Below are 27959 nucleotides of genomic sequence, written 5' to 3' on the forward strand. Positions count from 1 at the left end.
CACTCGCCCGGCTCTTCCACCAAGGGCCTTCGTGCCTAGCAGAGCCTTAAAGCACCTCTGGGAGAGGCCAAGCCCGCAGAAGGGAAGGCCCCAGCCCCACAGCACTGCTTGGGGCTGGGGGTGTGTGAGGGGCTGCACGGCAGGGCCCACCCTGCCCCCAGGGGAAAGCAGGGGCTGCCCGCAGGTTTCTGCATCTTTATTTGAAATGAATGGTTTCCAGAGACACAGGGTTAGTCCTACTGCCCTGTTATCACTACAACAAGACTGGTGAGTGGCTCACTCTCCACATGGACACAGAGGACAGAGGGCCCCGGGCCAAGGCCCAGAACAATATATACAGGCTCAACAGTGCTGAGACCCATGTACAGCTCAGGAAAACCGACCAGAACACGAGGAGGGGCAGGAGGCAGCAGGGAAGAGCACGGCTGGAGCCAAGCCTGCTCCAGGCAGGGCACAGTGGCCCTGCAGCTTTGGGAGGGAGGCGAGAGGCCAGGCAGAGCCCCTGGCTTCTGCCAGCAGCTGCCCGAGCCCAGAGCAGGAGCGGAGGGACCTGCCACCGCCGCCAGCACCCCGGCCGGCTTGCACTGCTGGTGGCACCTCACAGGGGGACGGGGGGGAAGAGGGGCAGCACTGGCACAGACCCGTGTCAGTCAGTTTTCTGCTGACTCAGAAAACGTCGACAAAATTGAGGGAGGCAGCCCAGCTGGGTCTCAGCCCCCGCGTTCCAGCACCGACTCCACCTGCTCCCCACAGCCACCTCCCGCCCTTGAAATCAGCCCTTCCCCTGCCCAGCAGCTCACGTGCCGCCCGTGGTCCTTCCCTGCTGCCTTGAAAACCCTGTCCCACTGCAGCAGAGCTGTTCCTGCCACGCCACCTGCAGCCTCCAAGAGCTGATGCCAAGGGAAGGGGGAATTAAAAGCCTCAGGGGCTGCTGGTCCCAGGCAGCACTCTGCCGTATTGTGCGGTTCCTGCCCCGGGGCAGGGGGAGAAGGGGTTAGTGTCAGGGGAAGGGGCCGCAGCCCTGGGGAACAGGAGGACAGAGCCAAGCCGGGGCCACCGCCCTGGGGGCTTTGCCACCTCTGTGCTGCAGGGCCTGGCCTGGGGGAAGATGGCCCACGCGGCTCTGGGACGCGGTAGGACAGGCCTGTTAGGAGCAGGATGGGATGTCTGAGTCCGGTAACGATGAGGGGACAGCACTGCTGCAGCCCCGGCCCCACCCTGCGCTGCACGGCCCCCGCAGCAGGAGGCAGGGAGATGAGGTGTCCAGGGCTGGAGCGGAACCAGCCCAGCAGCACCTTGTGCTTAGTCCATGTCGTCCTCCAGGCCACCGAGCCGGCTGTGCTCCTCGTAGATCTCCCTCACCGCCAGAATGCGGTTCAGCATGCTCTCCAGCATGCTCCGGTCCATGGGGATGACCGAGTACCAAAGCGGGGACTCGGCGATGCACGACCGCTCAGGCTGCAGGTAGAAGATGTCGTTGCGGTTCCGCAGGCTCTCAGGACTGCAGAGAGAAAGGAAGGTGAGCCCCAGGGTACGAACAGAAGGCACTCAGAAAGCCTGGCCTGCCCTCTCGGTTAGCCCTCGAAGGCTCAAGACTTGTTGGACTCCTCCCCTGGCAGGACTAGGCCACAGACTGAGCCGGTAGCTCCTCGCTCTGGAGTGAGCTCCCTAACCAGAAAGCACACACACCACACACCCCTCCATGCCTAGGCTGAGGGCTGAGCAGTGAAAGAGGCCAGAGAGAAGTGTTCTCTCAGCCACAGCCTACAAGCAGTGCAAACCCTGGTCAAGGCTTCAAACTCACGGACAAATGTGCAGAGGACAGCAGCTACTCCACAGGGTCACCCTGAAACTGAGAGGTGGCCCCCAAAACATCTCGTGCCTCTTCTCCAAAGACTCACCATTTGGAGAGATAAAATTCATAGAATTTGACTGGGCATCGGAGTGGGTTCATCCTGTTCTCCCGCTGCTCCAGCACCGGTACCTCCTCCTCACGCTTCCGCTTTCCAGTGCCACCATCTGCAAAGGGGCAGAGAATAGGATCATGGCTGGAACGTGATGGGGTCAGGGGGACAAGGAGGGACAGAGAGATGTTTTGTCAGACCCTACCTCGGCCTTTCTTCTGCTTGGCAGGAGCGTAGTAGCGGATGCTCACTACCTTTGTCATGCCCCGGGCTGTGGTACACTTGCGGGACTGGCGCACGACGTTGGTGAAGGAGAGCTGCATGTGCTCCTCCGCTGTCTGCAGCCCGAAGAACTTGGTGTTGAAGAACATGAGGGTGTTGAGGAGCACAAAGGGTGAGTAAACGCCCAGCTGCTTGCACTCCCAGAGGTGCTCCTCCTCAACACGTGAGAAAACCGTGTCTGCAACACAGAGGAAGAACCAGGTCAACACCCACGGTGGCCTCGTGTTCTTTCAGGAGGGAACTAGAACAATGTGCCTGCCAGCAATGGCTGGGAGCCAGCCCCACGCATCTGGAGATCGTGGGTCTGGAGCAATCCCTTCACCCTGCGCAGGCAAGCTCGGCTCGGTGCTGACGCTTCACAACACCCACTGCCCCACGAGGTTATTGCTCCAGAGCCGTTAGTGGATCTAGATGCTGGCTCTGCCCAGCCACGAGCCATCCCATAGCACAGGCAAAACACAAGCTAGAACCCAATCAGTCCTAACAGCTCGTCTCTAGAGATGGCCACAAAGAGGACTGCAGGTCAGTGCTCCACCACACTGGGTGAGGTGAAAGAAAAGCCAGTTCCTGTCTAGACACACGGGTCTGGAGCCAAAGGCCTCTGCCTCAACAGCCAACATGCAGAGGGAGAGGCTGCATCTGGGAACCAGCACTTGACAAAGCACTGCAGGGATGGGAGCCCAGATCACAGCATCATGAAAAGCTTCTGCAGAGCTTTGTGGCAGTCTGCTCCCAAGGTAGCAGCGCAGCAGCCATGGCCAGCACTCAGCAGTGCGCAGGGCTTGCCCACGGACTGGGAAGGGAAAGGCATGGGCTGCTGCACCTGTTGGGTTTGGTGTGCTCTTTGCCAGAGGTTCAGACATCACTGCGAAGTGAACTATTGTAAAAATGCAAACTGTCCCAGGAAACACAGCAGCCATACTCTGCCGCCAGCCAACCTCACTCTGGGAAACAGAAGCTGCTGAGGCATAACCCGGGCTGGCTCTGCTGTCAGTGTGGGACAGTAAGACCCCAAAACACAGCAGGACAGCACTGCCTATGCCAAGAAAGAGAACTGAGGCTGGAGGAGCACAATCTGACTGCAGGATCCGATGCTAGAAGCAGAAACAGGGCATGTGTGTGGTGGTTCAAGGTAATCTGGAGACACGTACTGTTTGGTAAGATCGTGGGTTGCCAGCCGCTCAGGGACTTGTTGAGCTCTTGCACGAAGGTCAGGTAGTAGAGGTCTGTAAATATATTCACCATACGATTGTTCTCGAGCAGGTACTAGAAAGGACAGAACACACAGTCAGGAGACACGGTAGCACCTGGAGTGCAAACCCTCCCCGGAGAGCCCAGGGTGCGCACACAGAGCCCCTCCTTGTACAGCCAGAGCTACAGAGCAGAATCCCAAGACCACCCACTCCTGAATGTTGTGAGGGAAACCCCAGGACACGACAACAAAGCAGACGTGGTGCTGAAGAAGGGACAGAGTTTGGGAGATCTCCCCGCCTTCCTCAAGGATGTGCAAGAAGGGTGCAAAGCCAGGGCACAGCTGTCACCCTACCCACTGCACTCAAAGACTGAACCAGGTGGGCTGTCCTAGGTCACCAGAAGGCAGAACAAAGGGAACGAGCTCCCCTCACCAGATCTGACCCCCAGGTCTGGCTGGGAAGGACTTGAGGACAAAAAGCCCTCCCTCACCTGCTGGATGCCTAGGCAGAGGTAATAGATGCTGTCCGGTTCATAGCGCTCCCCATTGGGCCGTGTTATCTCCTTGACAAACTGAGCCAGGCCGTAGTTGAGCTCAGCTGCTGTGCAGGCCAGGATGTCCTCCTTGATCCTCATGGGCTTGGCTGTGGAAACAAGCATGGCAGCCTCAGACAATAGCCTGCGAGGTCAGGAGCACCTCAACACCTGGGGCCCAGCTGCTGGGAGGTTTCTGCCGCTCCACCCCGTACCGCCAGGGCACTTACGGCCGAAGCGCAGCTCCTCTCCCTTGCTGGTCTCTCCCCCTGCATACTTGGCTTGCACCCAGGACTTCCAGGCATTCACACCGTACGAGTAGTTGAGTGCTGTGCAGCTGGGCTGACTGCTCATCGAGTCCCGGGAACAGCTTTCAGAGAGCACCAGACGCTTCTGCCCCTGCAGAAAGATGTATCATGAGATGAGACGTGTACCTGGGACAGAGGCAAGGCTCCCAGCCGCTCCTCGGGCCTGCTGACAGCCAGCTCCCTCCCACCGTGCCTATACCCACGCCAGCAGGCATCCTCCTGCTGACAGCCAAGCCAAAACCCATCAGTTTTGAGGCTCACAGGCAGGAAAGAGGCCAGCTCGCACCCAGGGCCCCAGACAAGTACTTCCATCTGAAGGCAGGCCCTGAAGAGAGAGGGTACAACCTCCCCAGCACACCTCACCTCCAAGTATGTCCCAGAGGGCAGCTCCCACTCCAAATCCACGCGGCTTTGAGCAGGCAGCACCCACTAAGAGCTCACCTTTCGGACAGCACGAGGCAGCTCTTGCTCTGTGGACACATCATCTGGCCCCACCAGCCCACAGTCAAAGAGGAAATCCACACTGGGGTTGATGTCCAGAGGGTCTGAAAGGAAACAGAGGGGGAAAAGCTCAGCTGAGACACCTCATCCTGTCCCCAGCAGAGGTAAGAGGCAGGCAGACGTCTCAGCCAGATGACTGTTCTGGCCTGGTTCTTAGCCAGAGGCAGAGGCAACACGTAGCCCAACAATTCACACCCCCACCCCTGCTTGGCACGAACATCTAGCCCCAGCCCAGCAAAGGAAACAGCTTTACCTGCCAGAGCCACAAGCTTTCTCAGATTAACCAGAACCCAAAATTCCTCCTTCTGACAGTTTTTTTTGTTTTTTTTTTTTTTTTTTTTTTTTACACTTCAGGAACATTCCTCATCCCCTCACACCAGGCCAGCCCTGGTGACAGCCTGGCACAGCACCCCAGTTCTCTGTCCTCTGCCTCTAGTAAACTGCCTCCAAACTGCCATGCGTGTCCCTGCTCCTCCTTCCCACCTCCTGCCCTTCGACAGACACACTCAGCAACTCCGCCATCTCCCAAGACATCGTGCCCTGTCCAGGTCTTTCAGGCCTTTCTGGATCCTCTGGAATCATTATCTGTAAACATACCAGCCCCTTTGCCATGCTCTTTGTGCTGTTAAAATCAGCTTCTCTTTCCCCCTTCTCTATGTCTGCAGCAGGTCAGTTAGCCAGAAAACAGAGACTTGTTCAAAAGTGGTGGTCTCACCCCCGCTGTGGGCAGTCATCTGCAAGACCCTCAGTTCCTGGCCTCAAGTGGGGTCAGTCAGAGGGCATGGGGAGGTAAGTTCACACAGGTCTTAACGCTGTTGGCAAAGGTGGGCTGAGGGCAGCAGGAGGACCCTGCTGCAGCACGAGCAGCCCCGCGTGCCTGCTTCACCTAGCTCTTACTCTTAGGGAAGTCAGCCTCCAGGTCCTGGCCTGGCTCATCGAGGACGTTTGCCATCTTGACAGCCATAGCCAACACGTCGTCCCGCGCTGGTCCGAACAGATCGCAGTCCTCCAGGAGACCCTCAGCACTCTGGTTACTCACCAGGTCTGCAATGCAAAAGCAGGTCAGAAAGACAACTTTCAAAAAAAGTCTTTTGTCTGTTCTCCCTGTGACAGCTGGAAAATGAAGTCAGGCTCCCTGGGGCACAGTTCTGGGCTCAGAGCAGCCCCACAATGCCTGAAACTGCAAGAAATTGCACCTCTGTCCTTTCCCCAGCCTTGTTTCTTGTCACTGGAGCTTAAGGAATGCAGTCCCCAGCTAAAAACACATGTGAGGTCAGGACTGCTGGTCTGGCTGGGCAGCTGCTTTAGGTAAGAGCCTGAACAGCCACGAGCCTGGCACCCCAAGGGTCAGTGGCTAGCACTGCTCCCTGCTCCTAGTATTTCCTCAGCAGTAGTTGAGGGCTTGCTCTGCTCTTCTCCTTCTCAAAGGCCTTGGGCAGATGCTCTGGCTCCCAAAGCAGGCAAACCCCACGCGACGGCAGCTGTTGGGCCAGCCCAAGGCACGGCAGAACCTACCGCACAGGTCTGAGGAGGCCTTGTCCAGCTCCTCAGCCTCCGCAATCATCTCTGCCATGGCCAGGATGTCAGCCTCCAGAGGATTGGAGGGGATCTTCACCTTCAGCTCCTCAATGGTCTCCACAATCTTATCTGTGCTCTCCAGCGTGGTGGGCAGGAACATTGGCACAGGCACCTGTTGACAGCAGCACAGCAGGCAAAGATCAGAGACATGCTGCGCCCGCAGGGAGCTCTGGCTCGGCCGACTGCTGTAAAAGCAGAGGCAGGAGTAGAGGACAGACAGAGAAGCAGGAAGGCTGCAGCGAGGCAGGACCGAGACAGTAAGAGAACACAAGCAGGTGAAGTGTGTGGCTTACCGGGACAGGCATGGAGAAAGGCACAGGTACTTTCTGGCAGTACATATGCATAGGCACAGGCACGAAGATCGGGACTGGGATTGGCAACACAATCACCTGGGGCTTCCAGTCAGCCTCTGACAAGAGCAAAAGTACGTCAGTGAGCTCGCTCCCAGCAGCTCCTCCACCCAGCCGAGCTGTGCACTGCCATGCCCACGCAGCCATCCAGCACCACAGCCTTTCCAGCCACCAGCGCCTGTGACTTACGGGCAGAGCTGGAGCAGCAGCAAGCCAGGCAGCCCTGCACCCCGAGGGGCTTGCCTTAGCCAAAGGTGCAAGCCCTGCTCTTACGTGGCCCTGCAAAGAGGTCTAGTTGCTCTGTACGTGCTAGAGACCACACACACACACGTGCCCAACGGCAGCTCCACAGTGCAACCTGTTCAGCAGACAGCCCCTCAAGCAAGCTGATGATCTCTAGAGGGAAACAAGTTGTCCCAAATACCGTAAGAGAGGTGGGGTCACGCTGCAGCGCTCTCTGCAGCTTTCCTCCTGCTGCTGTTGGAAATGGGTGCCCTACCTCCAGCCTTCCCATGCGTTCCCCGTACATCCCTAACTCTCCTCAGCGTAATGAGGAACACCCAGCAGCTCTGTAAGAGCATTTCAAGCTGGATTCACACTCTGTCTGGAGCAGGGACATGCTACCTGCCTTTCCAAAACGCCCCTTCAGTCCTGCAGTCGTGTCTTACTTTCCTACCTGTCTGACATCCTTTGGACTTCATTTCTATCTTGCAGGAAACACCCCGGTTCTGCATCAGTGGTTTACACATGGCAGCTTTGTTCTTCCGAGGGGTGGCTGGAACTGGAGGGGGCGGGGGAGGCGGCGCGGCTGGAGACATCTGTGCTGAGGAGGTCTTTGCTGACAACTAGGAAACGCAGAAAGCAGGAGGTTGGTGTCCACCAAAAGCAGTACCACCTCTCCTCAACCTCAGGTACAGCCTCCTGCAGCCTGGCAGCCCGCAGCACACGTACACATGCTCCCACGGCCACATTTGGCCAAAGGGCTGCCAAGCTGATGTTGGTGGGCAGCAAACCTGTGTGAGATCCCTGAGAGAACCAGCAGGGAACTCAGAGGGACACCGATAATGCCCAGGCAGAGGGGAGCACCATGCAAAAAGGAGCCAGCACCACAGTGGCAGTCTGCTCTGGTGTCTGTTTCATTGTCGGGGAAGTTATTTATCCCCCGTGCAGGAGACGTGCTGAAGTTGCCCTCCCCAGCAGCTTGCATCAGCTCCCACTGCCCAGGCCACCACCATCCTAAAATGCACTGGCTGTAAAATGAAATCTCTGCAAGCAATGGCAGATCTGTTCCCTTTGGGGACAAACGCTTTATGCTACCTTGCAAATTCCTACCTCCAGCGGGCCTTACCGTGTTAGTCTCTGCCTTCTGTGGGGAAGAGGCAGGTGGTTTTGGTTCTGAAGACTGACCTGCAAGAAAAAGCAAAGCCTCTCAGTTTAAGAGCTCCTCAGCTAACAGGTCCCACTGCTGGGACTGGAGGTGGCAACAGCCACAGGCCAGAGGGCAGTGACAGGCTCCCCAGAAACTGCTCCTGGCCACTCCAGGAACAGTCATTCCAAAAATCTCTAGCCCTAGCACCTCCGAAGGCACTACAACTCCAAAATCAAGTCATTGCCATGTCATTTTGAGTTCCCTTGCAGTCCACCCCATTCCCATCACAGCAGGTCAGGAGAAATCCCAGCCCCTTGTGGAGAGAGGAATCCAGGGCTCCATTCCCAGCTCTGCCTACTGGCTTGCTGTACCGAGCCATGGCCCCTCCCTGTGCCTCCATCTCCCTGCTACAAATATCTTGGCAAAGTGCTTCGAGATCCCTAGGAAGAAGGTGACAGAGGTAATAGCTTGCTGTAAGGTATCCCAGAAAGTACAGAGACAGCTTTGCCCAGCGCTAGGGATGCAGGAGAGAGCGGATCACCAGCAGGTAAGAGGCACACGTGGCAGACACCAGTCTCAGATGGTAACCGTATCATCCTGCCTCGGATGATAATTCTGTCCCACTCGCTTTGCAGAGCACCCATCTCAGAGGCTGCTGAGCTACAAGCACCTTCATCCAAGTCTCCCGTGAACCCTGGCTACCCACGTGGCTGGGAAAAAGAATTCCTTCTGCAGCACTGACTAACCGTGGGCCATGCACGAAGGAGATGCCTGCAAGGAAAGCAGCAGGCGTCAGCACCCAAACGGAGTGGCAGGTCCATTTGCTCCTCCTACAGATAGGCTCTCCGGGAAAAACCCAGACTCCCAAAGGATCAGCACACTGGCATTTATACTGCGCCATTTCCTGCGTCGCGAGGAAATCCCAAGAACTTTGCTCGTCAGCAAACAGAGGCACAGCAAAAGCCATTTGGTGACTGCCACCGAGGGGACAGGCAAGTTCCAGCCCAAGCAAACTCCCTAGCCTCCAGCTGGACGTTCAGCCCCACACCTGCCACGGCTCAGTGGGTCCAGGAGCTCCCCGTGACCAGTCCGAAGTGGATGGGCAGCAGGAGACATGGATGGGGAAAGAAGCTATGGAGAAGGGTACGAGCGGAGTCTGCTAAAGCAGAATAAAAGCAAAGGTCATTGTCTCACAGGCCAAGGATTTAGGACAGTAGGAAACAAGAAGATCCTCACACCACAAAGCTCTACACGCTACATGTCCAGGCTCTCAAGAAAGCTGCGGCTTGTTCTTTACTCTCATCCTAACACCAGCAAGGAACTGTCAAGGTCTCAGCTGCACCAACCAAGACGACTGGCCCTCTCCTCTCCAGATGGATAGCCCTATACCGAGCCCGTTCCCTTTGAATTCTTTGGGCACAGTTCTGTGGCAGGAGCTCCTCAATCACTTCTTACACAGACTGTGTTCCCAGCAAAGGAACGGTCACTTTCATGGTCAGCAAGCACCCTCAGGATCACCAGGCTGGCAGCAGCCACTGGATCGCAGTATTTTAGGCAATACTGGCTATAAAACAAGCAAGTAGCCAGCAGCCCAGCCCCAGCTGGGCCTAAAATCCAGGTAGTCCCTCAGAAGCTTATGAAACCACTGCCAGATGCACAGAAGACCCTGAATGGAGCAGGCAGAAGCGGTTCCTCACCAGTGGAACCTGCAATGCCCCACACAGCACACGGGGCTGGAAAGCTCTGTGTAAGCACACAGTGGCTCTGGCTCCAGCATCCTTCCACTGCAAGCTGGCCAGGATGGCACAGTCCCTGGGCAAGGCTGTCTACAGCTGTCCCGCAGCTGGCACAGTGAACACAGTGAGCTGTGACACAGTGAAGGGCAATGCCCCGCACGCTTAACAGCAAAGTTCCCGGTGGTGTTGGAGAAGGTACTCAAAGAGAGTCTCACGGTCCGTGTCTCCAAGAGGTAAGGGCCAAATGGTGTGAAGTAGATGCTTCCCTTGGCAGGCAGTGGCTTGTTTGCTGTGCCTGTGTCCCCAGAGCAGTGCTACTGGTGCCTCACAGGTAGGATGCCTTGAGAGCAGAGCACAAACCAAGCAGCACAGCTAGGGCTGTAGAATCACTCGGTGAGCTACAGGGGCTGGCAAGCTCAATGCCTCTTCCTCCCCTGGGGCAGCAGGACACTCTGTGTCCCATCAAGCAGTCTCTCTCTGGACACCCCAATGCCAGCTGAAACCGGCAGATTTTCATCCAGGTCACCCCAACGTGCTGTCACTTGAGCTGTCACCTCACACGGCATTTTACAGAGCACGGCTCTTGGAGGGCAGGTCAGGACTCCCCCGCCTGGGGGAACCTCCTGCTTCTGGCAGAGCAGCTCTGCTGTGCTCTCCAAGCAGTGATGGCATCCAGGGTTTCCCCCATCTCGCGATTAGCTCACTGCTGTGAGGAGAGAGGCACCAGGAAGAGCCTGGGGACGGAGGATGAGGTCTCTCACGGAAGGTCTTCCTCTTGGTTTCCCCTCCTCAGCGCACCCTACTCAGGGTTTTACACCTCACGAAATTCCAGGGGGCAGCGAAGCACTTAGCCTGCGATAGAGGCATCTGTCGAAGCTTGATGCGCTGAAGGAAGTCACACCACAAGCTGCTGGCATTTTGTTAACTACATCAGATCACCTAGAAGATCATGGCCTACCACAGACCGAGCAAAGTGAGACTCTGCGAGTGTCCGAGGGCCATGCGATGTCTTGTCACTGTCACTACGAGCACCTTCCGTCCTGAGGGACCCCAAAGCACTTTGCAATCTTCCAGAAGCAACTGGCTCAAGTTAATGATAGGAAATGGGGCAACAGGCAGTGAGAATCTCCTCTCCAGCGGGAACTCCACAGATGCAGAATGGGGTTATCCGGGACACGGGGTTGGCAACTCCCCCAAGCTGCAGCGATCTTTGGGTAAGTGGTAGGACTCCAATCTAACAGCGCAAGACAGAGCCTCCAGCGGCTCTGCGCTCCCTCAAGATCGGCCTAGGTTCAGCTCTGGCTGAGGAGAGCCCACCTACAGCATCACCAGCACCACTTCCTGCAGCACCCTGCGTTTTCCTTGAATGCTTCCCATCCAAGCACTGACCTGGCCCAATCCTGATTAGTTTATGAGATCTGAGAAGGTCACAGCTCGGAGGTGGTGTGGGGCTGCAGGTGGATTATCATGCCAAGCCACGCTGTCCCCTAACCCTGTAAATCGAGCTCTCCGCTGGCAACATGAGGATGGAGTCGCCCGTTAAATCCCTGAGTATCCTCGCTAAGTGTGAGCTACAGGCAGCACGCTGGCACCGGCTCCTCCCGTCTGGGCCCTGTGTGTCATAGAACCATAGACGTTAGAGATGGAGAAGCCCCATTAGGTCCCACTCCGTCCTTTCCCCCCCAAGGGCCAGTGCAGGATTGTTCCCTAGCGTCTCATCCAGTCCCAGGCAGGAAGCTTCCACCCCTCGCTGTTCAGTCTTCCCTGTGTCTCTCAGACTGAGCTATGCAGGTCCCCTCCCTCCCTCCTACTCACTGTTCAGCAGGCTCTCGGGCCCCTTCTGCGTGTCCAGGTTGGGCTGGTTCTGTTGGTTGTAAAATCGCAGCAGACACTGCTGGTTGCAGAAGTGTTTGATTTGCCCTCGCCAGTGGATGGTTTCCAGCAGCTTCCCCTGACGCTTGCAGGCATGGCACCGAGCTGCCTAAAGCCCGCATCAGCAGGAGAGAAACAAGGAGTAACTAACCACACCCCCTCCGAGTGCAACACAACTCTCCAGTGAACGGTGCACATGGCAAGGTGCTGTGAGCTTCCCCACAGCAGTGCCCTGCCAGTGCCAGCCGGGGTCTCCAGCGGTGCGAACTTCTCACAGCAGCACTAGCCGCGGATCCAGCACTGTGAGCTTCCTCAGTGCAGTGCTCTGGCAGGATCAGCTGGGGACTCCAGCTACGTGAGCTTCCCCGTAGCAGTGTCCCGTCATTGCCAGGCAGGACTCCAGCAGTGCCAGGTTCTCCGCAGCAGTGCCAGCCAGACTCCAGCAGTGCGAGCTTCCTCAGCGCAATGCCCACTTATCTGGGTGCCGTGCCCACCACAGCACTTAGCACAAGCTGCCAGTGCCAATACTGACCTTGAAGTACCAGAGCAAGTATTTGCTTTTGCAGTCTTCACTACAGAAGTCCCAGGTGCTGCCCTCCAGCTGCTCGGTGACCGCCCGCTGGCAGGTCTGAGAACAGTAGGTGCAGGTGATGCAGCACAGGCCCAGGTTCTTGGTGAAATCCTGTTTGTAAAGAAGCACACACCCTGCGGAGAAACAATAGGAGTGAAACCTTCCCAGGATGAACTGGGGGCCTCCCTGACCCAAACATGACCAGAATCCAGGTCTGCGGAGACAACAGAGCACGCGCAACACACTGTAGGGAACAATCCAGCACTGGCCCCTGGGGCTGGGATAAGATGGGACCTCATGGGGACTTGCCATCTCTCACCTCTATGCTTCTAGGAAGAGTCTGACTCCAACCTCCTGTGTGCAGGAACCCAGCAGGCAGGGCAAGGCCAGGTCAGGCCAGCCCAGACGCAAGAGCGTAGAAGTGCATGATGACAGGAGGAGCGGAGCTGCCACCTGCTGTCTCCCCAGCCCCCAGAGAGAGAAAAGCTGTGAGAAAGCCCTCCCCAAGGACACAATGAATGGTAAAGATCTTGCCCTCGGGCCTGGCTGGACAGCAAGCCATCCCCACTGACAGTCCTCCCTTTTCACTGCATGGCGAGGCTCTCGCCCCAGGGCCTGGCTAGACAGTCTCCCCTCTGCTCCACTCCATGCTCTCTTCTCCTCCCCCAGCAAGGGCTGGCATGGGGGCTCTGCCTCTCCCGTGCCTTCCCCAAGTACCTTCGCTGCAGAAGTTCTTCTCCACCCCCGAGAAGCGGATCTTCTCGTGCAGCAGCTTCTCCTGCTTGCAGTGCTCACACTGAGACACTACCCCACGCAGCCGCTTGAAGTCCTCGCAGCAGTCCTTGCAGCAGAACTGATACACCTTGTCCTGCCAAAGAGACCGCCACCAGGTCAGCCAGGCTGGCAGGAGGTCCCCAGGCTTCCCGGGGAAGCGAGGGCAAGACCGTGGGTCTCTGCAGCCGGGGCATTCGTGGCACTGGCCCAGAAGGGGCTCTGCTTTGAGCAAGGAGAGGAAGAGCTCTGCGGTCCTCGCTGGGGTTGGCCTCAGCCTCAACGTGCTCCCCGGGGAAAGTCCTCACCTGCCAGTCAAGGATCTCCGGCTTCCCACTGAAAAGATTGTGGCAGTAATGGCAGTTCAGGTGGATCCCACCTTCCGGGCTGGTGCGCTGCGGGAAACAAAGACAGCTGACGGAGGGAGAGGCACACGGAGGGCAGCAAGCACCCGACCTGCACTGCCTCCAGTCGTGCTGCCTGCTCCACTGATCACAGCAGTCCACCGGCCCCGCTCAGACCCGTGCTGCCTGCCACTGTCAGTGACTCACAGTCAGTCCCTCAGATGATGTCTCAAGCTCCTGGGGAGCAGACTCCTGAGTAATTTCACTTTGCTTCCTTTGTACTGGGTGCAGCTCAGGGAGGCGAGCTTTCAGGCTGCCACCCCTCTGCGTTTGAAAATGTTAAGGGATAGGGGCTCTGCTACCTCTGCTGGGACTTCCTCTGCAAGATCTCGAAGCACATGTGCCTAGTTCTTGTTTTCAGGGTAACGTAACTTCAGAATTGAAGTAGGCATTCTCATGCCACCTTCCTCTGCTAGATTCAAGAGCCGTTCAGCACTTGAGGTCTTGTCAACACATATACCTTATTAATAAAATAATCTGGTTTTGTTGCTGATAAGGTGCTCTGCAAGTGCCTCTGTACATACAATTTTCAAGGCTCCCTGTAGTTTTGCAGCTTCTTTCAGTACTCTCCCTATTTTTCTTCAGCATTAAAAATGTGGACATTGGATGAATATCCCTCCTATCTGTGCCTCATTCTAGGTAGATCTTTTGCTCCCTCCCTAGGCCCCAAACTTTTAACTGTAGACTGAGGCACTCAAGCTTAGTAGCTTATCTGCTGCAATCACAGAGCCTTTTCAAAGTCCTTACTTTCCAGGACTTACAACCTCACATTACCTGGGTAAGGCTGATACAGGATCTTGCACTGAGCTGTATTTAAGTACACGTTAGGAGGAACCCATCTCGTCAAACAACCCAATGACTTTGCTTTGCCCTGACCTCAGCATGAGATAACACTTCACTGGTTTTTGTTTCATCTGCAAAATTTTATCTTGCTTACTTTGACGTTATTTCCAGATGACTAATGAAGGTGTTGATATTATTGATATCAGTACTGATCCCCGAGAAGACATCATGAAACACTCCCTTCAGTGTGTTTTTTTCTGAGATCTGACAGTAAGACGTCACCTAATCCAGGTTATGCATGGCTTTACTCACATTTACTACAATGCTGATTTTACATGGCAAGAACTCAAGTGTCACATGAAGTCTACACCTGTAAAGACTCTTCAGCTACCCTTGCCCAGTTTGTGATCTCAAAGGATTTTTATTTTTTTTGTGATATCAAGGATTTTTTTTTTGTTTGTGATATCAAGGATTTATTAAAAAAAAGAAAAAGAAGAGGAAATAGAAAAAAAAAAAAAACACAAAAAACAACACACAAAATAAAACACTGCAACTGTCAGTAACTAACTCTCTACCTCTAGATGCTCTAAGTTTTCTCCATTGCCCAAGGCATGTCTTGGCCTAGGTTTCCCAGGTCTTCCTGGCTGTTGCTTTGTTCTTTGACAACTGTACAAAACTAATATTCTCCCAGTTGCCTTTGAATACCATGAACATTTCACAAATGCTAAAACTCAACACCAGAAAACTGAGAAGTATCAACCAAGCCTTTGAGGACTATTAGGACATGAGGTCTCCAAGCCTGCTGGCTGTGAATTCTTAGACGACATGACCTGGGTGACTTATGTTCCTTGGTGATACCTGGTTCAGAGTGCAGCTCCGCCTCTTTCCATGCTAGCAGGTGCTGATGGTGCTTTGTTAGCTCATTTGTGCTTTTGCTTGTACCCTTGTAAGGCCACTATGTCCCAAACCACTCATGCAGCGCAGTTCTGTGCTGCACTCCCACTGGGCATAAGCTGCTAGACAGGACATAATTACAGCCAGCCTTATCTCGGCTGAAGAGAGGGGAGATAGGGCCAAGAATAAGAAAGCGACAGCTACAGTCACTGGAACTCCTGTGCTCCAGCAGAGACTTTCTTATGGACCCTCCCTGAGGAGCCTGAAGAAGCTGCAGCCTCTGCTAAGTGTGAAAAGAGGCAGGAGCTCTAGGGCCCAGCCCAGCATGAAGGATTTTTCAGTACCTGGAATTTGGTCCAGCAGCTGGGGCTGCAGAACTGGTAGACAACCCGGTCTGTCTTGTTGTAATAGCAGGGTTCAGATAAACTCTTTCTGCAGAAGCTGCAGGGTCTAGGGGGACCTGATGAAACAGACAGGAATCGGTGAGGCCAGCAGCAAAGGACTGGATTCTGAGGATGGCATGCAAGCTACTCACACATCCTCAGTCTGGAAAGCTATTACCAGAAGGGAAGGGACAAGAACATCAGGGAACTAAGAGCACCAGCTTCTGCTAGGACAGAAATATCAAACAAGGATGGAAAGCAGACTGGTTCAAGGAAGTGATCCTGGCTCTACAGAAATTTGGACAAAACAGACTGCAATACTTGTACCAGTCAACAGAGACCATACGCAGTCCTGGACACCCTGGTACTCTGTGCAATTCCAGCACAACACAGTACTACAACTGCTTCCTGCGTTCTCAAGAACAGCAATGGACACTATCCCCTCAGCATTACAATGGCTACGTACTGCAGGGTCACTCCCTCTCCACATCTCCTTCCACTTGCCTCCCTGGACTCCTCCCCAGACACCTTCCCAGGTGAGCACCATGCCTTCTTTCCAGTCTCATCCACAAGGCATAAATAGCACAAAGGAAGGAGTTAAGAGTGGAGAGGTGACTGAATCCCTGTGAGCGCCCTTACCAACCAAGCCTGACTGCTTCACTTTGTGGGAGGTAGTGCAGCAAATGGAGCAGAACAGTCCCATCTTGCCACTGCGATCCACGTTGGGCAGCATGTCGAAGTTTTTGCACAGCGTCTTGCACCACATGCACGGGTAGACTCGGGTGTTCTTCTGCAAAGACAGAGCAGAGCAGAGCTGCCAGGGAGCCCATCAGTGCCACGGAGGTCTTACCCTCACACTCCACCCCACTACAGCATCCACCACAGGGCAGCTCTCCCGCAGGGAACACTCGTTGTGAGAGCCAGGCTCACAGTCTGCAGGTTCAGGTGGTGGTAGAAAAAAGCCACCTTTGGCACCTCTGCTTCTCATTTCAAGGGTACCCTGGCAGGAACACAGAAGCTGGCAGTCCTATCAGGGCAGTTAAGCAAAGCCTGCTCAGACCACAGAGGAACAGATACAGCCAAGCTCTGGGGAGGCATCCAAAAGAAGCCATCTCATGCTAACTGCATTTCCCAGTGTAACTGCACGGTCCAGCTGTATCTGAGTGTTTGACCTGTGCTCCAGGATGGGCCCCAAGCAGTACAACTAACTTCTATTCGCCTGCTTCAGAGTTTCTCCACAGCAGTCTCTTCAAGCTGTTCTGTCAGCAATAAAAGACCGAGGGGGTTGAAGCTGCCTGCTATTTATTACATCAAGTGCCCTGTGCCAAACTGAACAAGGGAGATGTGTACCCACTGAGGAGCCCCCTCTCCCCTCGCCCCCGGCAGCTGACTCCACACACCTTCTTGTAACTGTTGAGACAGGCGGAGTTGCAGAAGCGCTTTTGCTGGCCTTCGTGGAAGAGGTACTCCAGGGGCAAGCCCTTGTTGTAGATATAAAGTCCACAGTTATCACAACAGTTGGTTTTCAGCCCCTTGGTGGCTCGGAACTTGGTGAAGCAGGCATCGCTGCAAATGCGGTGAACCACGTTCCCATTGCTGACCTCGTGCTGGATCTGCAGAGACACCGTTGCTGTCACTCCCTCAGAACACCACGGGTCTCCCTCCCACACGCACGCCACACACAGCCCTTGGGAGAATGGGCTGTTACACTAAAACCCAGGCGAGTTCCCTATTGGAAGCTGCTGTCAACTCAAGCTGGCTTCTCGCCAGGAGCCAGCAGAGCAACTGGGAGAGTGGAGTGGCAGAAAGTAGCAGCCTGCAGGGTGGGGAGAAGCAGAAGCTGTATTTCTGGGAATAAGGGCTAGTTCACAGCAGCAAGGCAGAGCCTGGGAGTGAGCCTGAGGCAGCTCAGGGACTGAGTCCTCACACAACAGGAGAACTCAGCAAATGCTCAGCAATGGTTCCAGGCAGGGACAAGGTCTGCGGGTCACAAGCTCCTGATCGGGGACAAGCAAAATACAAGGGATTTGCTTACCTCACCAGGTTTATGGCAGACACTGCAACGGATGGTGTCTGAGGGGTCAGCAGACTGAGGTGCTGGTCTCTGCTGCTGGGCCTCATAGAGGGAGAGGCAGACGGAGGTGCAGAACTCATGGAAAGAGCCTCCTGAACCAATCTGGGCAACCACAGAGTCCTTGGTGTTCCAGATCTCCCTGGGGATCAAAAGGAATGCGTTAGTGCAGGGACACACCAGTCCTGCCCCAAAAGGATGGGGTGGCATGCTGTGGTGCAGGGACTTTGCTATCCCAAGGAGGTGGCAAGAACTGGCCCACAGCAGCCTCTGCTCCAGCCCAGAGCGGCGGTGCCTGAAGGTGAAGCATGCAGGAGGTTGTTTTGAGGGGAGGCAGGGATATGGGGCATTAAGCCTGGCAGAGAGAGAGAAAAAATAATGTGAAGGGGGTGAAAGGAAGATGGGATACACAGTGAGTGACAGAAGACATGGGGCAACACCTGGCAGTGGACAGATGATGTGGGAGACAAAGGAAGCATGAGGATCACAGGGATGGGTACTGGCAGGCAGGGCTGTGGGGCAAGTGAGTGGGGTCACAAGCACAGGATCGCTGACAAAAGGGCAATGAGCGCTCACTTTTTACAGAAGGTGCATATTTTCTTGCCAGGTGGTCTTTTTGAGAAGGTGGTGAGGCAGGAGCTGGAGCAAAAGAGCTGAGGGAGCCCTTTACGCTGGTAGGCAGTCTGGCCCTTCTGCAGAGGGGTCCGGCAGTTGGCACACGTCATCTTGGTGACAGTAGAGCGGGCGGCTCGCTGAGCCATCTGCGTGCGTAAGGACATGCGAGTCGAGCGTCGGGTACGAAAAGGAACAAAATCCTCGTCATTGGGATCGTCCACCATCGCATCAGAATCTTCATCAGAGACTGGAACTGCAAAGCAGAGGCAGAAGACGCAGAGAAATTCCCCATTAGGAACTGAGACAGAAAGTCATTCCGTGAGAGGCATGCTGGGGCTTTCCGTGGTCATCTTGCTGCAGTCTCTCTATGCTTTCTACCTTCCTTGTTAGCAAGATAAAGGGACCCAGTAAACCTTAAAAGGACCAGTAAACCTTAAAAAGAACAAGCTGGATTGCCAGACACTTCTCCAGTACAGGCAGACAAAGAAGGACCAACCAAAAAATGCTAGGGAATGTCAGTGCAACTTTCAGCATCTCAAAGAACAGATTTCAAGTACTTTTACAGGGAAGTCCCCCAAACACTACCTTCCTCCAGACAGCCTGATGGCTTAGAGGCAAAGGAAGAAAGGTCCTGGCTAAGGAGATGGAAGACGGATTTCCTGGGAACACCCCCAGAGTCTCATCCTATTACTACTTGTTGCTTGGTCACAAACCACTGTAAAAACACTACAACCCTCTCCTCAACTTAAAGGCGCTGAGAAATCAAGGCAAGAACCCTGAAATGAAAACTCATGGGCAAAGGGATCTGTCCAGTGTAACAGGAAAGGCTGCACGAAAGGTCCAGAGTCCCTACCCCCATCCTATTCACAACACAGTCTGCCTGCCCGTGCTGGGCCTAGGCCTCACGCTCTGGCTGAAGGCAGGCACCGGCCAGCCCTGGTTACTCACTGCTCTCAGCGGAGTTCACAGTTTCAGGCCTGGCAGTTTCTGATCTTCTGGCTCGTTCACTTCTTTTCTGTTCCTAGAAGACATTCAGAAAATACTTAGACTAACCATCTGCTGGGACGACCATGGGTAAATATCTCAGATCACAGCGCAGTTTCAACCTCTGGGTTTTCAATTCCCAATGACCAGGCTGAAAAAGGAAAAAAACTCCACGGATACGTGACCAGAGATGGCAAGGGGGGGGGTAGAGGGGCAGGCAGGCCTATGGGCATGACATTCCACCTGGGGGTGGCAGGGAGAGAGATGCTGAAGCCACATGTACAGCACAGTGGCAGCACACGCAGGGACCACGCCATCACTGGAGACGTGCAAGCTCCTTCTCAGCGGGGTGACCGGACAGCCAGCATCTCTCAGTGAGTTTGGCAGCAGCCAGACACCCCCAGTGCTCCGGCAGCATACGTACTTGACTGCATTCTCCTCACCTTCTCAGCTGGCGTCTCGCTTCCCTTCCCAGACAGGCCTTCTCCTGCAACAGAAGCACAGAAGAAACTTGAATCTCACGTCTTGGTTTTCTCCAACACAAGAGAGACCTCCCCGCACGAGGGGAGGCAGGCTATGGGAAACATCTCCTGGTCACCCTCATCTCCAGGAAGGACTCCGATGATGAGGAGCGTGACTTAAGATGATGTACGGCAGCAGCTTTATCAGGGGAGCTCCTAGCTGCCACAAACATTAAAAATCAAAGTTAAAGCTACGAAAACCAGAGTGAGAGCTTGTGTGCACCAAAGGAACAGCTTCCAGAACGTTATTCCTAATCGGCAAGACACTTTTTCCACATCTAGCCCATCAGCAGCCCCAATGATTTCCATGGCAGGGGAAGATGGGGAAAGCTGGAGTGGAGAACAGCCTCCAACTTCAGCCAGCAGCCTTCTGAGCTACAGGAAGCCAAGTCCTGCAGAGCCAACAACCTACCTGCTGGTGGCACAGCCTCCTGTGCCTTTGGTACGCTACTTTCTTTAAGGGAGTTGTTCCCGTTGTCATCTCCTTCCTCCGCCTGGTTTTCCTCCGTGGGCTCATGGGGCAGAGCTGCTGCATTATTGTCCGGGCTCAGCTCCCCCTCTGCTTCCCCTGCAGGCCCTTCCCTCTGCACAGGCGAGCTTTTCCTTGGTGCCTTCAACCTCGTCTTTTTTGACTGTTTAAGACTGAGCTGTGCAGGGGCCGCTGGCGGAGTTGAGGATTGTGCTGTGGTTTCTTCTGTGGCTGGGGCACTGCCGAGGTCTCCAGAGTGAGGAACGGGCTGTGGGGGCGATTCGGGGGCATTGTCATCAGACGGCGCAGGAATAGCAGCGGCACCATCTTCCTTTAGGTCCCCAGAGTCTTTTTTTGGTGCATCTTCCCCTTCTTTCCACGTTTCTGGAACGAGGGCTTCTCTAGAGGGGGCAGAGGAGTCCCCCGGCCCATCCTCTGCGTCCTGGGAAGGCCGTGCCTTATACAGCCCGTCCAGACCCTCCGATTTATCTAGCTCCATCAAGCCAGCAGTTTTATCCAGGTCATCTAAGACACCGGGTTTCTCCAGCATGTCCAAGACACTAGGTTTATCTAGACTGAGGTCACTTGATTTGTTTAGTTCAGACAGGCTGTCCCCCTTCACTAGAAGGTCCAAGTCCCCGTCTGCGGTCATCTGCTTGGATTGATCCCAGTCAGGGGGCTGAAGAACTGAAGCCTCCTGGGTAGAAGCTGTTTGGGAGCCCAGGAGATCTTCCCCAAACTCCATGTCAGCAGGAAGATCGCCAATAAGTGGTTTGTCAGGCAGAGACAGGGGGTCCAACGAGCCCGAAAACTCACTGGAATCCATTTAGAAGATGACAACTGGAAATGAGAGAGAGACTTGCAAGTTAATGGAAAATAGACTAACGGTGCATGAATTGCCCACTCCTCTGAACATTGCTGGAGTAACTGGAGGCCCGGTAAGATTCTTGCAATACCCAGCATCCCAGCAAGTCAATCGCATCTGCTCGTGGGGTTACAGAGCTCTGAGGCCGAGCAGCAGCAGCGAGATGCAGCCACTCGGCAAAGCAAACCTTTCAGAATTCTCTATAGCATCCACACCCCTCGCCGCAGCGTGGCAAACAGACGTGCTTATGCTAAAGGACACAGTGGGATATCAGAAATGATTTGAGCACCAGTTCAGGAGGCTTCACGCAGCTGTTCTGCAGCGCGTAATAAGCCTTTCGCTGCCTTCCTCTGCATCTCACCAGACCCGAATAATCTGGCCTGTCCTTTCTCCTCATCTGCAAGCACACAGCTAACCCATCTTTTATTTTTAAAATATCTCTTCTCTTAAACACAGAAACAGAAAGAACTTGATTATAGCTCTGCAGTCTGGTCCTTGAACGAGATGCAACATGACAAAATGCAGGAGTTTTGTCAGAGGACAGACACAAACCACGTTACCCCCTAACTACAGCTACAGCCTGGGGCCATAGCAATGGGGGCCAACACTCAGAGAACAACCAGAAGAAAAAAAAATGAATTTTTTTCCGCAGGGAGGTGTGCTGCCATTTACCACCACCAGACGGACAAAGCTGCAGCCCAGCTCCTCCAGCCAACACCACCGCAAGGCAGGAAGGGCAAGACCACAAGGTGAGGCCAGAAGGCGTTTGTATTCCTGTGGCTAACAACGAACCGTACCCCTGCAAAGGGACAGAAGCTGAAAAGCCTGAAGAGGGAAAGGGAGCTGGAGCCTGACTTGATGTAGCATCACGTCCCCAAAACAGGCTGCAACTAGACGCTACAGGGAAGGCGCTGTAACCAAAAGATGTGGCAGCAACCTGTTCCCCTATTAGAATCATCCTAATCCTAACTTTGGCACTGTTTTGAACCCTGGACATTCAGTATTCCTGCCTGTTTGGGTTTGGGTTTATGAGCATAACACACCCATAGCTATGAAGAAGGAGGCCTGAAGCAATTTCACTGTGATAGCTGAGCAGTGCTTCCATTACATCCTCTGAAAGGACAAACAAATCTTACTCACAAAGGGTTTACTCAGAACTACACAAGAAATATTTGGACAGAGAAGGTACCCAACTTCTGAACCTCATTTAAGCAGGAGTTGAAGAAATCATACCTTACAGCTGGAGTTCAAAGTCATTATCTCCTTCCTTTTATCTAAAAACACTGCAACATTTTCTGTTCCAGATAAGCAGTTCCCCCAGTCACAAACAGAAACTACAGAAATTGTCATCTTCACAGTCTCAGCAAGTCTCACCAATAAAGACTGATTATTCCATTCATTTTCTTTAGTTACAAAGAGACAAAGCTTCCAGAACGAGCTAATTCTAGAGCAATGCACAGCCTAATGTGCGTTTTAGGGTGGGTGACAGGGAGGAGAACAGAGTAAAGCAGAAGTAAAGACATTTGAAAGAAAGGTCGTAAGAAGTTGAAGGAGGTGAGAATCCCCTCAAGACAAACCTGTTTTCAGCTGCTCTGAACACAAACAACGCCTCCTTCTCAAAGGTGTCTCTCTGGAAACCTGGGTGCGGGACAACAGACCTCAGAACAACAAGCAGCAGAAGGGCTGAGCCCCTCAGATGAGGAAGGAAAACTCATTTACAAGCTTTGTGCATGTCTGCAAGGAACCAGAGAGGTGATACTCCTACAGCATTTGCTACCTGCAGCTGGCCTAGGCTTTGCCTAGTAGAAAGAGACCTTGGGAACAATTCTGGAGCATAAGAAATCCGTTTTGGCATTCCTTCCTAGAGGATAATCCAAGCAGCAATCTAGGAAAACCTACGAACTCGCCATGCTATTTGCGTGCCCTGCCAAACAAACGAAAGCAGCTGGTTCCAACAGAGCCTACCTTAACGCTGGCTTTCCAGCTCTGTGCACTAGGGCGTTATGATGCAAGGCAAGACTCTGACAAAACTTACTGGTGACGACACCGACCAGCACAACGGTCTTAAAGGGAACAAGTATCCCGCAGGTTGAGTCAACTCCAAAATATTGGTATGTGGAGGGAAAGATATGAGGACAAGAAAGAGCTGAGAGTCCACAACAGGAGCACTCACTCGCAAGTTCTGGTTGGAAGCACAGTGCTTGCCCTGTGTGCTCAAGCTCCTGTCCTCTTTCAGCAGCTCTGTCCAAATCCCCCAGCAGGACAGCCCACGTTCTGCTGAACAGCCCGAAACATCTTCACAGGGTGTGCAAAGCTACGGGCTGCCGCAGTCAGTCAAGCAAAATGTCCATCTACTCGAGCATCCCATCCCTATTCACACCTGGGGAGAGAGTATGAGAAACAGAACTAACTGGGCAATTCCTCTTCAGGGCATCCTCCGATATCTGCTGCTGAAGAACTGCTTGGCTCGAGCTGCACTGAGACTATCACTGCTAGGAGGCTGTACTGGACAAATCCTCAGTGAATTTGACTAATCCCCCTTTGGACCAATTTATATTTTGGGCCTCCAAAAGTTCCCGTTCTAACACCTTCTGCAGCCTAACATTTTGTTTTAAAAAATATTTTTTTTTCTGCCGCAGCAGAGCTCCGTGACAAGTAGATGCAGAAACAGATGGGCGCTGACTTCTGATGTACTTATCAAAATCTGGAAGAGCTGATAGAGATAGTGTTGAGATGGACCCCAGGAGGTGATGATGCCGCAAGCAGTTTGGGTGGGAAAGCAAGGAATGCTTCTGCCCATCACTGCAATTCTGTTTCCCTGACAGCAAAGTCTTTACAGCGACTTCCAACTGCCGGCTGATCAGGATCAAGAAGGCAGCCCCTAGAAGAGGAGAGAAGGATGCTTTACAGCTCCGTGGGTTGCTCTGAAGCTGAACTCAACCCGAGAAAATTAGAGCTGCCCAGCTGCAGGCAGCAAGGTAAGAAACCCTGCTTCTTTCGCTTGCCCCAGGCTTTCAGATTCGTCTGGACTTTCTGCTGAGCTTCACAGTGAGTTATGCTGCCAGCTGAATGTGAGCTTTACCTCCTGGTAAGGTCTCTTCTCACTACCTCTGACGGATGAATAACAGCTTATTGTTTCTGGCAGATGCTGAACTGATCCTCCACATTTCATCTCCTTTTTATTCCAGGACTATCTAATGCACAGATCACTCACTGGGCTCTGGTCATGGGTCTGCCTGAAACCTCCCTCTTTTCCAGCCATACCTGGCAAGGAGGGGAGTACACTGCAAGATTACTCAATAAAAAAAAAACAGGAGACAGCATGCCGAAATCCTGCACATTTTCACAATCTGCCCACAATCAGACATTTGGAAATGCCTCCCTTGGGACTCGGCACCATCCCCTCCAGAACATTCAGCAAGAGATGTCCCTGGGAAGATGAGGTTCAGAGCGAAGCCCCCTGCACGACAGCCCGAAGCACAGCACCTTTCAGGTGCAAGAGTTTCCAGGGAGGCACAGGGACTGCTGAGGGTCCTCCAGGAGCACGCAGGCACAGCTCTGACCATCACATCCATCTCTGCTGGGACACTCAAGTCTCCAAGCGACTGGCTGGGGCTTTATGCACCTTGCTCAAGGCACCACTGGTGCTGTACCTGCACTCCTCTTCCACATCCGAGTGTCCTTACTCAGCTGCCTGTTAGCAGGGGAATACACGGCCTGCCTGCAAAACCGTGGAGCTACCATCAAAGATTTAATTAAAATCAGCGAGAAAAAAAATACTGCTGGTGCTCCCTCACCGTGAGGCGAGGGCCTCGGAGGTCTCCAGTGCCCAGAGAAGAGCACAGCCACCAGCGACTGCCTGCCCCCAGCAAGCGCCTGCTTGGGTGCCTCTCCCAGGCTTGTTGCTGGATGCGGATTCAGGTTTTAAAGATTTTGAAGGCTGAAGTATTTACCTTTTTCGCTTGAGATCATTTGGTACACAGAAAGCATTAAAGAAGAACTGCCACAATTAAGACACTTCATCGACATTCTGGCTAGCTCTTACCTATGAGTTCTCTAACACCTGAACAAAGGGCTCTGAAGGAAATTCTTATTTTGGCACCAAATTTTAGAACAAATTGTTAACACCCAAACTAGTATTTCCTGACAAAAACAACGGCGGTCAATACGTGGCTCCATCCATAAAAAAATAAGGAAATAATATAACGTCCTACCAGCATGGTTCTAGGCAACACATCTTCATTAAGTACAGAGCCTCGAATGACAAATGCGGCAAAGGCTAACTTCATTGTGGCAATCTATCCGAGTTTACCTGGGCAGCTTCGAGCCTTCCAGATTTAAGCACTGCAAACATTTATTACAGATTGCCTAACTCGTTTTAAAGCAAATTAATTCATGAAGAATCACCGGGGAACCGAGCGCACTACTGCGGGCCAGACAAAATTCTCTGGGAAGGGGCAGAAACGATTTCATTATTCACTGGTGGTTTTGGAGAGGCGGCTCTGCCTCCCACCTGGCAGCCCAAAAGGCATTCAGAGAGCACAACGCCCCCGGTGCCGTGCAGTCCATCACTGCTGCCACACCGCACCGCGACGGACCACGACCATTGCCTGCTTGGTGGTGTGTCTGCACGTGCAGACAGAGACTGGAGGAGTTGAGGTGCTTAAAAAACAACTGAAACACATCCAACCCTGTAATAGGAGAACCCCAGTGTTTCAAGAATCAATCATTGCTTAGAAAACGCGTTCCATTGATAAACCTATCTCATTATGGAAAGAAACGGGGAGACGCAACACGACCCATCCCAATAAAACCACCAAGATGTACAGCAAAGGACTCCGGAGAAACAGGCAATCGCACAGGAATGCTCCAAAGGCTGGGAGTCAAGGTTCGACAAACCCAGAAATAGCTCTTACACGGTCACCACCACAGACAATCGCCTGCTTAAACGACTGACCCAGCGGTACGTAAAACTGCAAGTCAGAGGGTTTACGGCAGCGTTCAGCAGTTCTCAAGTCAGCTGCAGCTACTGCCGGTGTCCCTGGACAAGCTCCTCAGCCTGCCCTTTGCAGGCAGGGCTCGGGGGACAGCTGCCCGCTGTGCTCTCCCTGCGTGTTACCAGTTCTCTCGGTTCACCCAGAGCAACCAGCAGCAGCGATCACGCCAAACCCCCTGATACAAAGCAGATGGTGCTGCACAACCCCACTGGGTCCCCAAAATTCCCCAGCGGCAGGGCCAACCGAGCCAGATTTTGAGCTTGCCTTTCAGGAACTTCATCTCAGCTCCATGCCAAAGGAAGGACGGGTTTCCAAATTCTTGCCCAGTTGTCTGGCTTTGGGTTGACCAGAAGGCTCCAAAGGGACTTGGCTATGCTCCTGGGGTCTCAGCGCTACGTGCTGGTAATCCAGCACTTCTGCACTAGCAGCAAACGCTAAAGCAAACAGGAGCGTGCCCATCCATCAGGGATACCCTCACATCGCCTCCCAACACCTCCCGAGGTCCCTCCCAACCTGGATCCTTCTTCCTACGGTTCTTCGACCGAGCCTTACTGCTGGGGAAAGTGGGAGAAGGCCACGGGGTCTCAGGGAGGGTGCCCATCGGAAGGGAAAAGATGGAATTTCCCTTCAGCAGCCCTCCGGGTCCGAAACAGGGGACGCGAGGCGAGCGATCCAGCCGGGTAGCCCCACATCCCCCAGCGAGCTCCCTGCCCACGGGGCTGGTAATGACGGCAAGGGGCTCGAGGGGACAGCAGGGCGAGAAACTGCGCTGTGAGCACCCCACCAGGACCTGCAGGGTGACACGGCCCCGTTACGGGGTGAACAAACAACGGCCCCATAGGGGACCCCGGGCTTCACCTCACCCATGGGGGTCACCCACAGGAGAAATAACACACGGGAATTCACCCCCGGGGGGCTCAGCCCCGGCCCTTGCCCTGCCCAGGGACCCCCTGCCCCGAGCACGGCCCCGACACCGGGACCGGGACCGGGACCACCCCAGCCCCAGCCCCAGCCCCAGCCCCAATGGCGCCCCCCAGCGGCCCCGCCCCTCTCCAGACCACGCCCCCTCCCCACAAACCCCGCCCCTTTTCGCCAGTCCCCGCCCCCTTCTCTAGGTCACACCCCTTTCTCCAGACCACGCCCCTTTTGCAGACCACGCCCCTTTTACAAACCACGCCCCTCTCCCCGCGCTTTAGCCCCGCCCCCCATCCTGCGGGGGCCCCGCGCCGCACGCGCCTGCCCCGCCCCCCCCCTCCCCGCGCCCACCGCCGCGCGCGCCCCACCTCCCACCCCTCCCTCCTCTCCCCCCCCCCCCCCTTCCTCCCGCCCCGCGCTGCCCGCAGGGAGGGGCCCCCTCGAGGCGGCGGCGCCGCCCGCACCTGGCCGCCCGGCGCCGCGCCGCCCGCTCTGCCCCCAGCCCCGGTGCGGGGTCGCGGCCCCTTTAAATGGAGGCGCCGCTCGGAGCCCTCAGCGCGCTGCGGGCCCGGGAGGGGGCGGGGGCAGCTCCCCATTGGCCGCGCCGAGCGAGGGACGCGTCCCCATTGGCCGCGCCGGGGCTGGGGCTCGCGAGACTCGCTGGCAGGCGGCGGCCTCCAAAACGCGGAGCGGGAGCGGCGGCTCCGGAGCGGAGCGGAGCGCGCAGCCCGCACTGTGCCGGCCGCACGGAAAACCCGGAGCGGATCCCGGAGCGGATCCCGGAGCGGCACCGCGCGGAGCCGAGCCCCGGGGGCGGGGAGGGGGCCGGGGGGGGGCCGGAGCGGGGCACCCCGAGCCCCTCGCTGCCCGCAGGGCCGCCCGCAAAGTGCGGAGCGGATCTCACGGAGCGGGACGCTGCCCCCCCCCCCCACCCCCCTCCCTCCACCCCCCGTTAACCCTTTCGCCGCCGCCCCCGGCCTCTACCTGCGCACCGGCGGGGTGGGGAGGGGAGGGGGAAACGGAGGGGGAGGGGAGGGGGGGGGGAGCGGCCCGGCCCGGCCGCCGTCGCCACCGCCGCCGCCTCCCCGGAG

The 27959-nt window shown here is 55.0% G+C and overlaps 1 protein-coding gene across 5 annotated transcripts; it reads right to left on the reverse strand.

Annotated features, from left to right (window-relative positions):
• Window positions 1-27940, reverse strand: ZMYM3 (zinc finger MYM-type containing 3). Of its 5 annotated transcripts, none has more exons than XM_082770581.1 (25): window positions 27853-27940; window positions 20035-20931; window positions 19545-19588; window positions 19066-19138; window positions 18079-18370; window positions 17467-17644; window positions 16832-17044; window positions 16071-16221; window positions 15393-15508; window positions 13276-13362; window positions 12914-13064; window positions 12158-12330; window positions 11569-11734; window positions 7997-8055; window positions 7325-7493; window positions 6592-6707; window positions 6236-6410; window positions 5618-5764; window positions 4661-4764; window positions 4142-4310; window positions 3870-4021; window positions 3338-3452; window positions 2110-2364; window positions 1902-2019; window positions 1-1501 (listed from the first exon to the last, which is right to left on the reverse strand). In XM_082770581.1, exons 2-25 carry the CDS (start codon window positions 20915-20917, stop codon window positions 1303-1305), a joined length of 4305 nt encoding a protein of 1434 aa, XP_082626707.1. In that variant the 5' UTR covers window positions 20918-20931; window positions 27853-27940; the 3' UTR covers window positions 1-1302. The 5 variants fall into 5 exon arrangements, with proteins under 5 accessions (XP_082626707.1, XP_082626708.1, XP_082626709.1 ...); XM_082770582.1 differs by lacking the exon at window positions 27853-27940 and adding an exon at window positions 27333-27803; XM_082770583.1 differs by lacking the exon at window positions 27853-27940 and adding an exon at window positions 23130-26880.
• Between the last annotated feature and the right edge of the window lie 19 nt (window positions 27941-27959).

The sequence above is a fragment of the Aythya marila genome (assembly GCF_965140915.1).
Source record: "Aythya marila genome assembly, chromosome: 13".
Taxonomy (NCBI): Eukaryota; Metazoa; Chordata; class Aves; order Anseriformes; family Anatidae; genus Aythya; species Aythya marila.

What these genes read in the sequence shown, in the direction of transcription:
- ZMYM3 (XM_082770581.1), bottom strand. Translation starts at nt 20,917, where the DNA reads ATGGATTCCAGTGAGTTTTCGGGCTCGTTGGACCCCCTGTCTCTGCCT. An exon ending in GAAGAACTTCTGCAGCGAAG is followed by an intron (nt 12,331 to 12,913) that starts GTACTTGGGGAA and finishes GTTTCTCCGCAG; the next exon opens with GGTGTGTGCTTCTTTACAAA. An exon ending in CAAGCAGAAGAAAGGCCGAG is followed by an intron (nt 2,020 to 2,109) that starts GTAGGGTCTGAC and finishes GCCCCTTTGCAG; the next exon opens with ATGGTGGCACTGGAAAGCGG.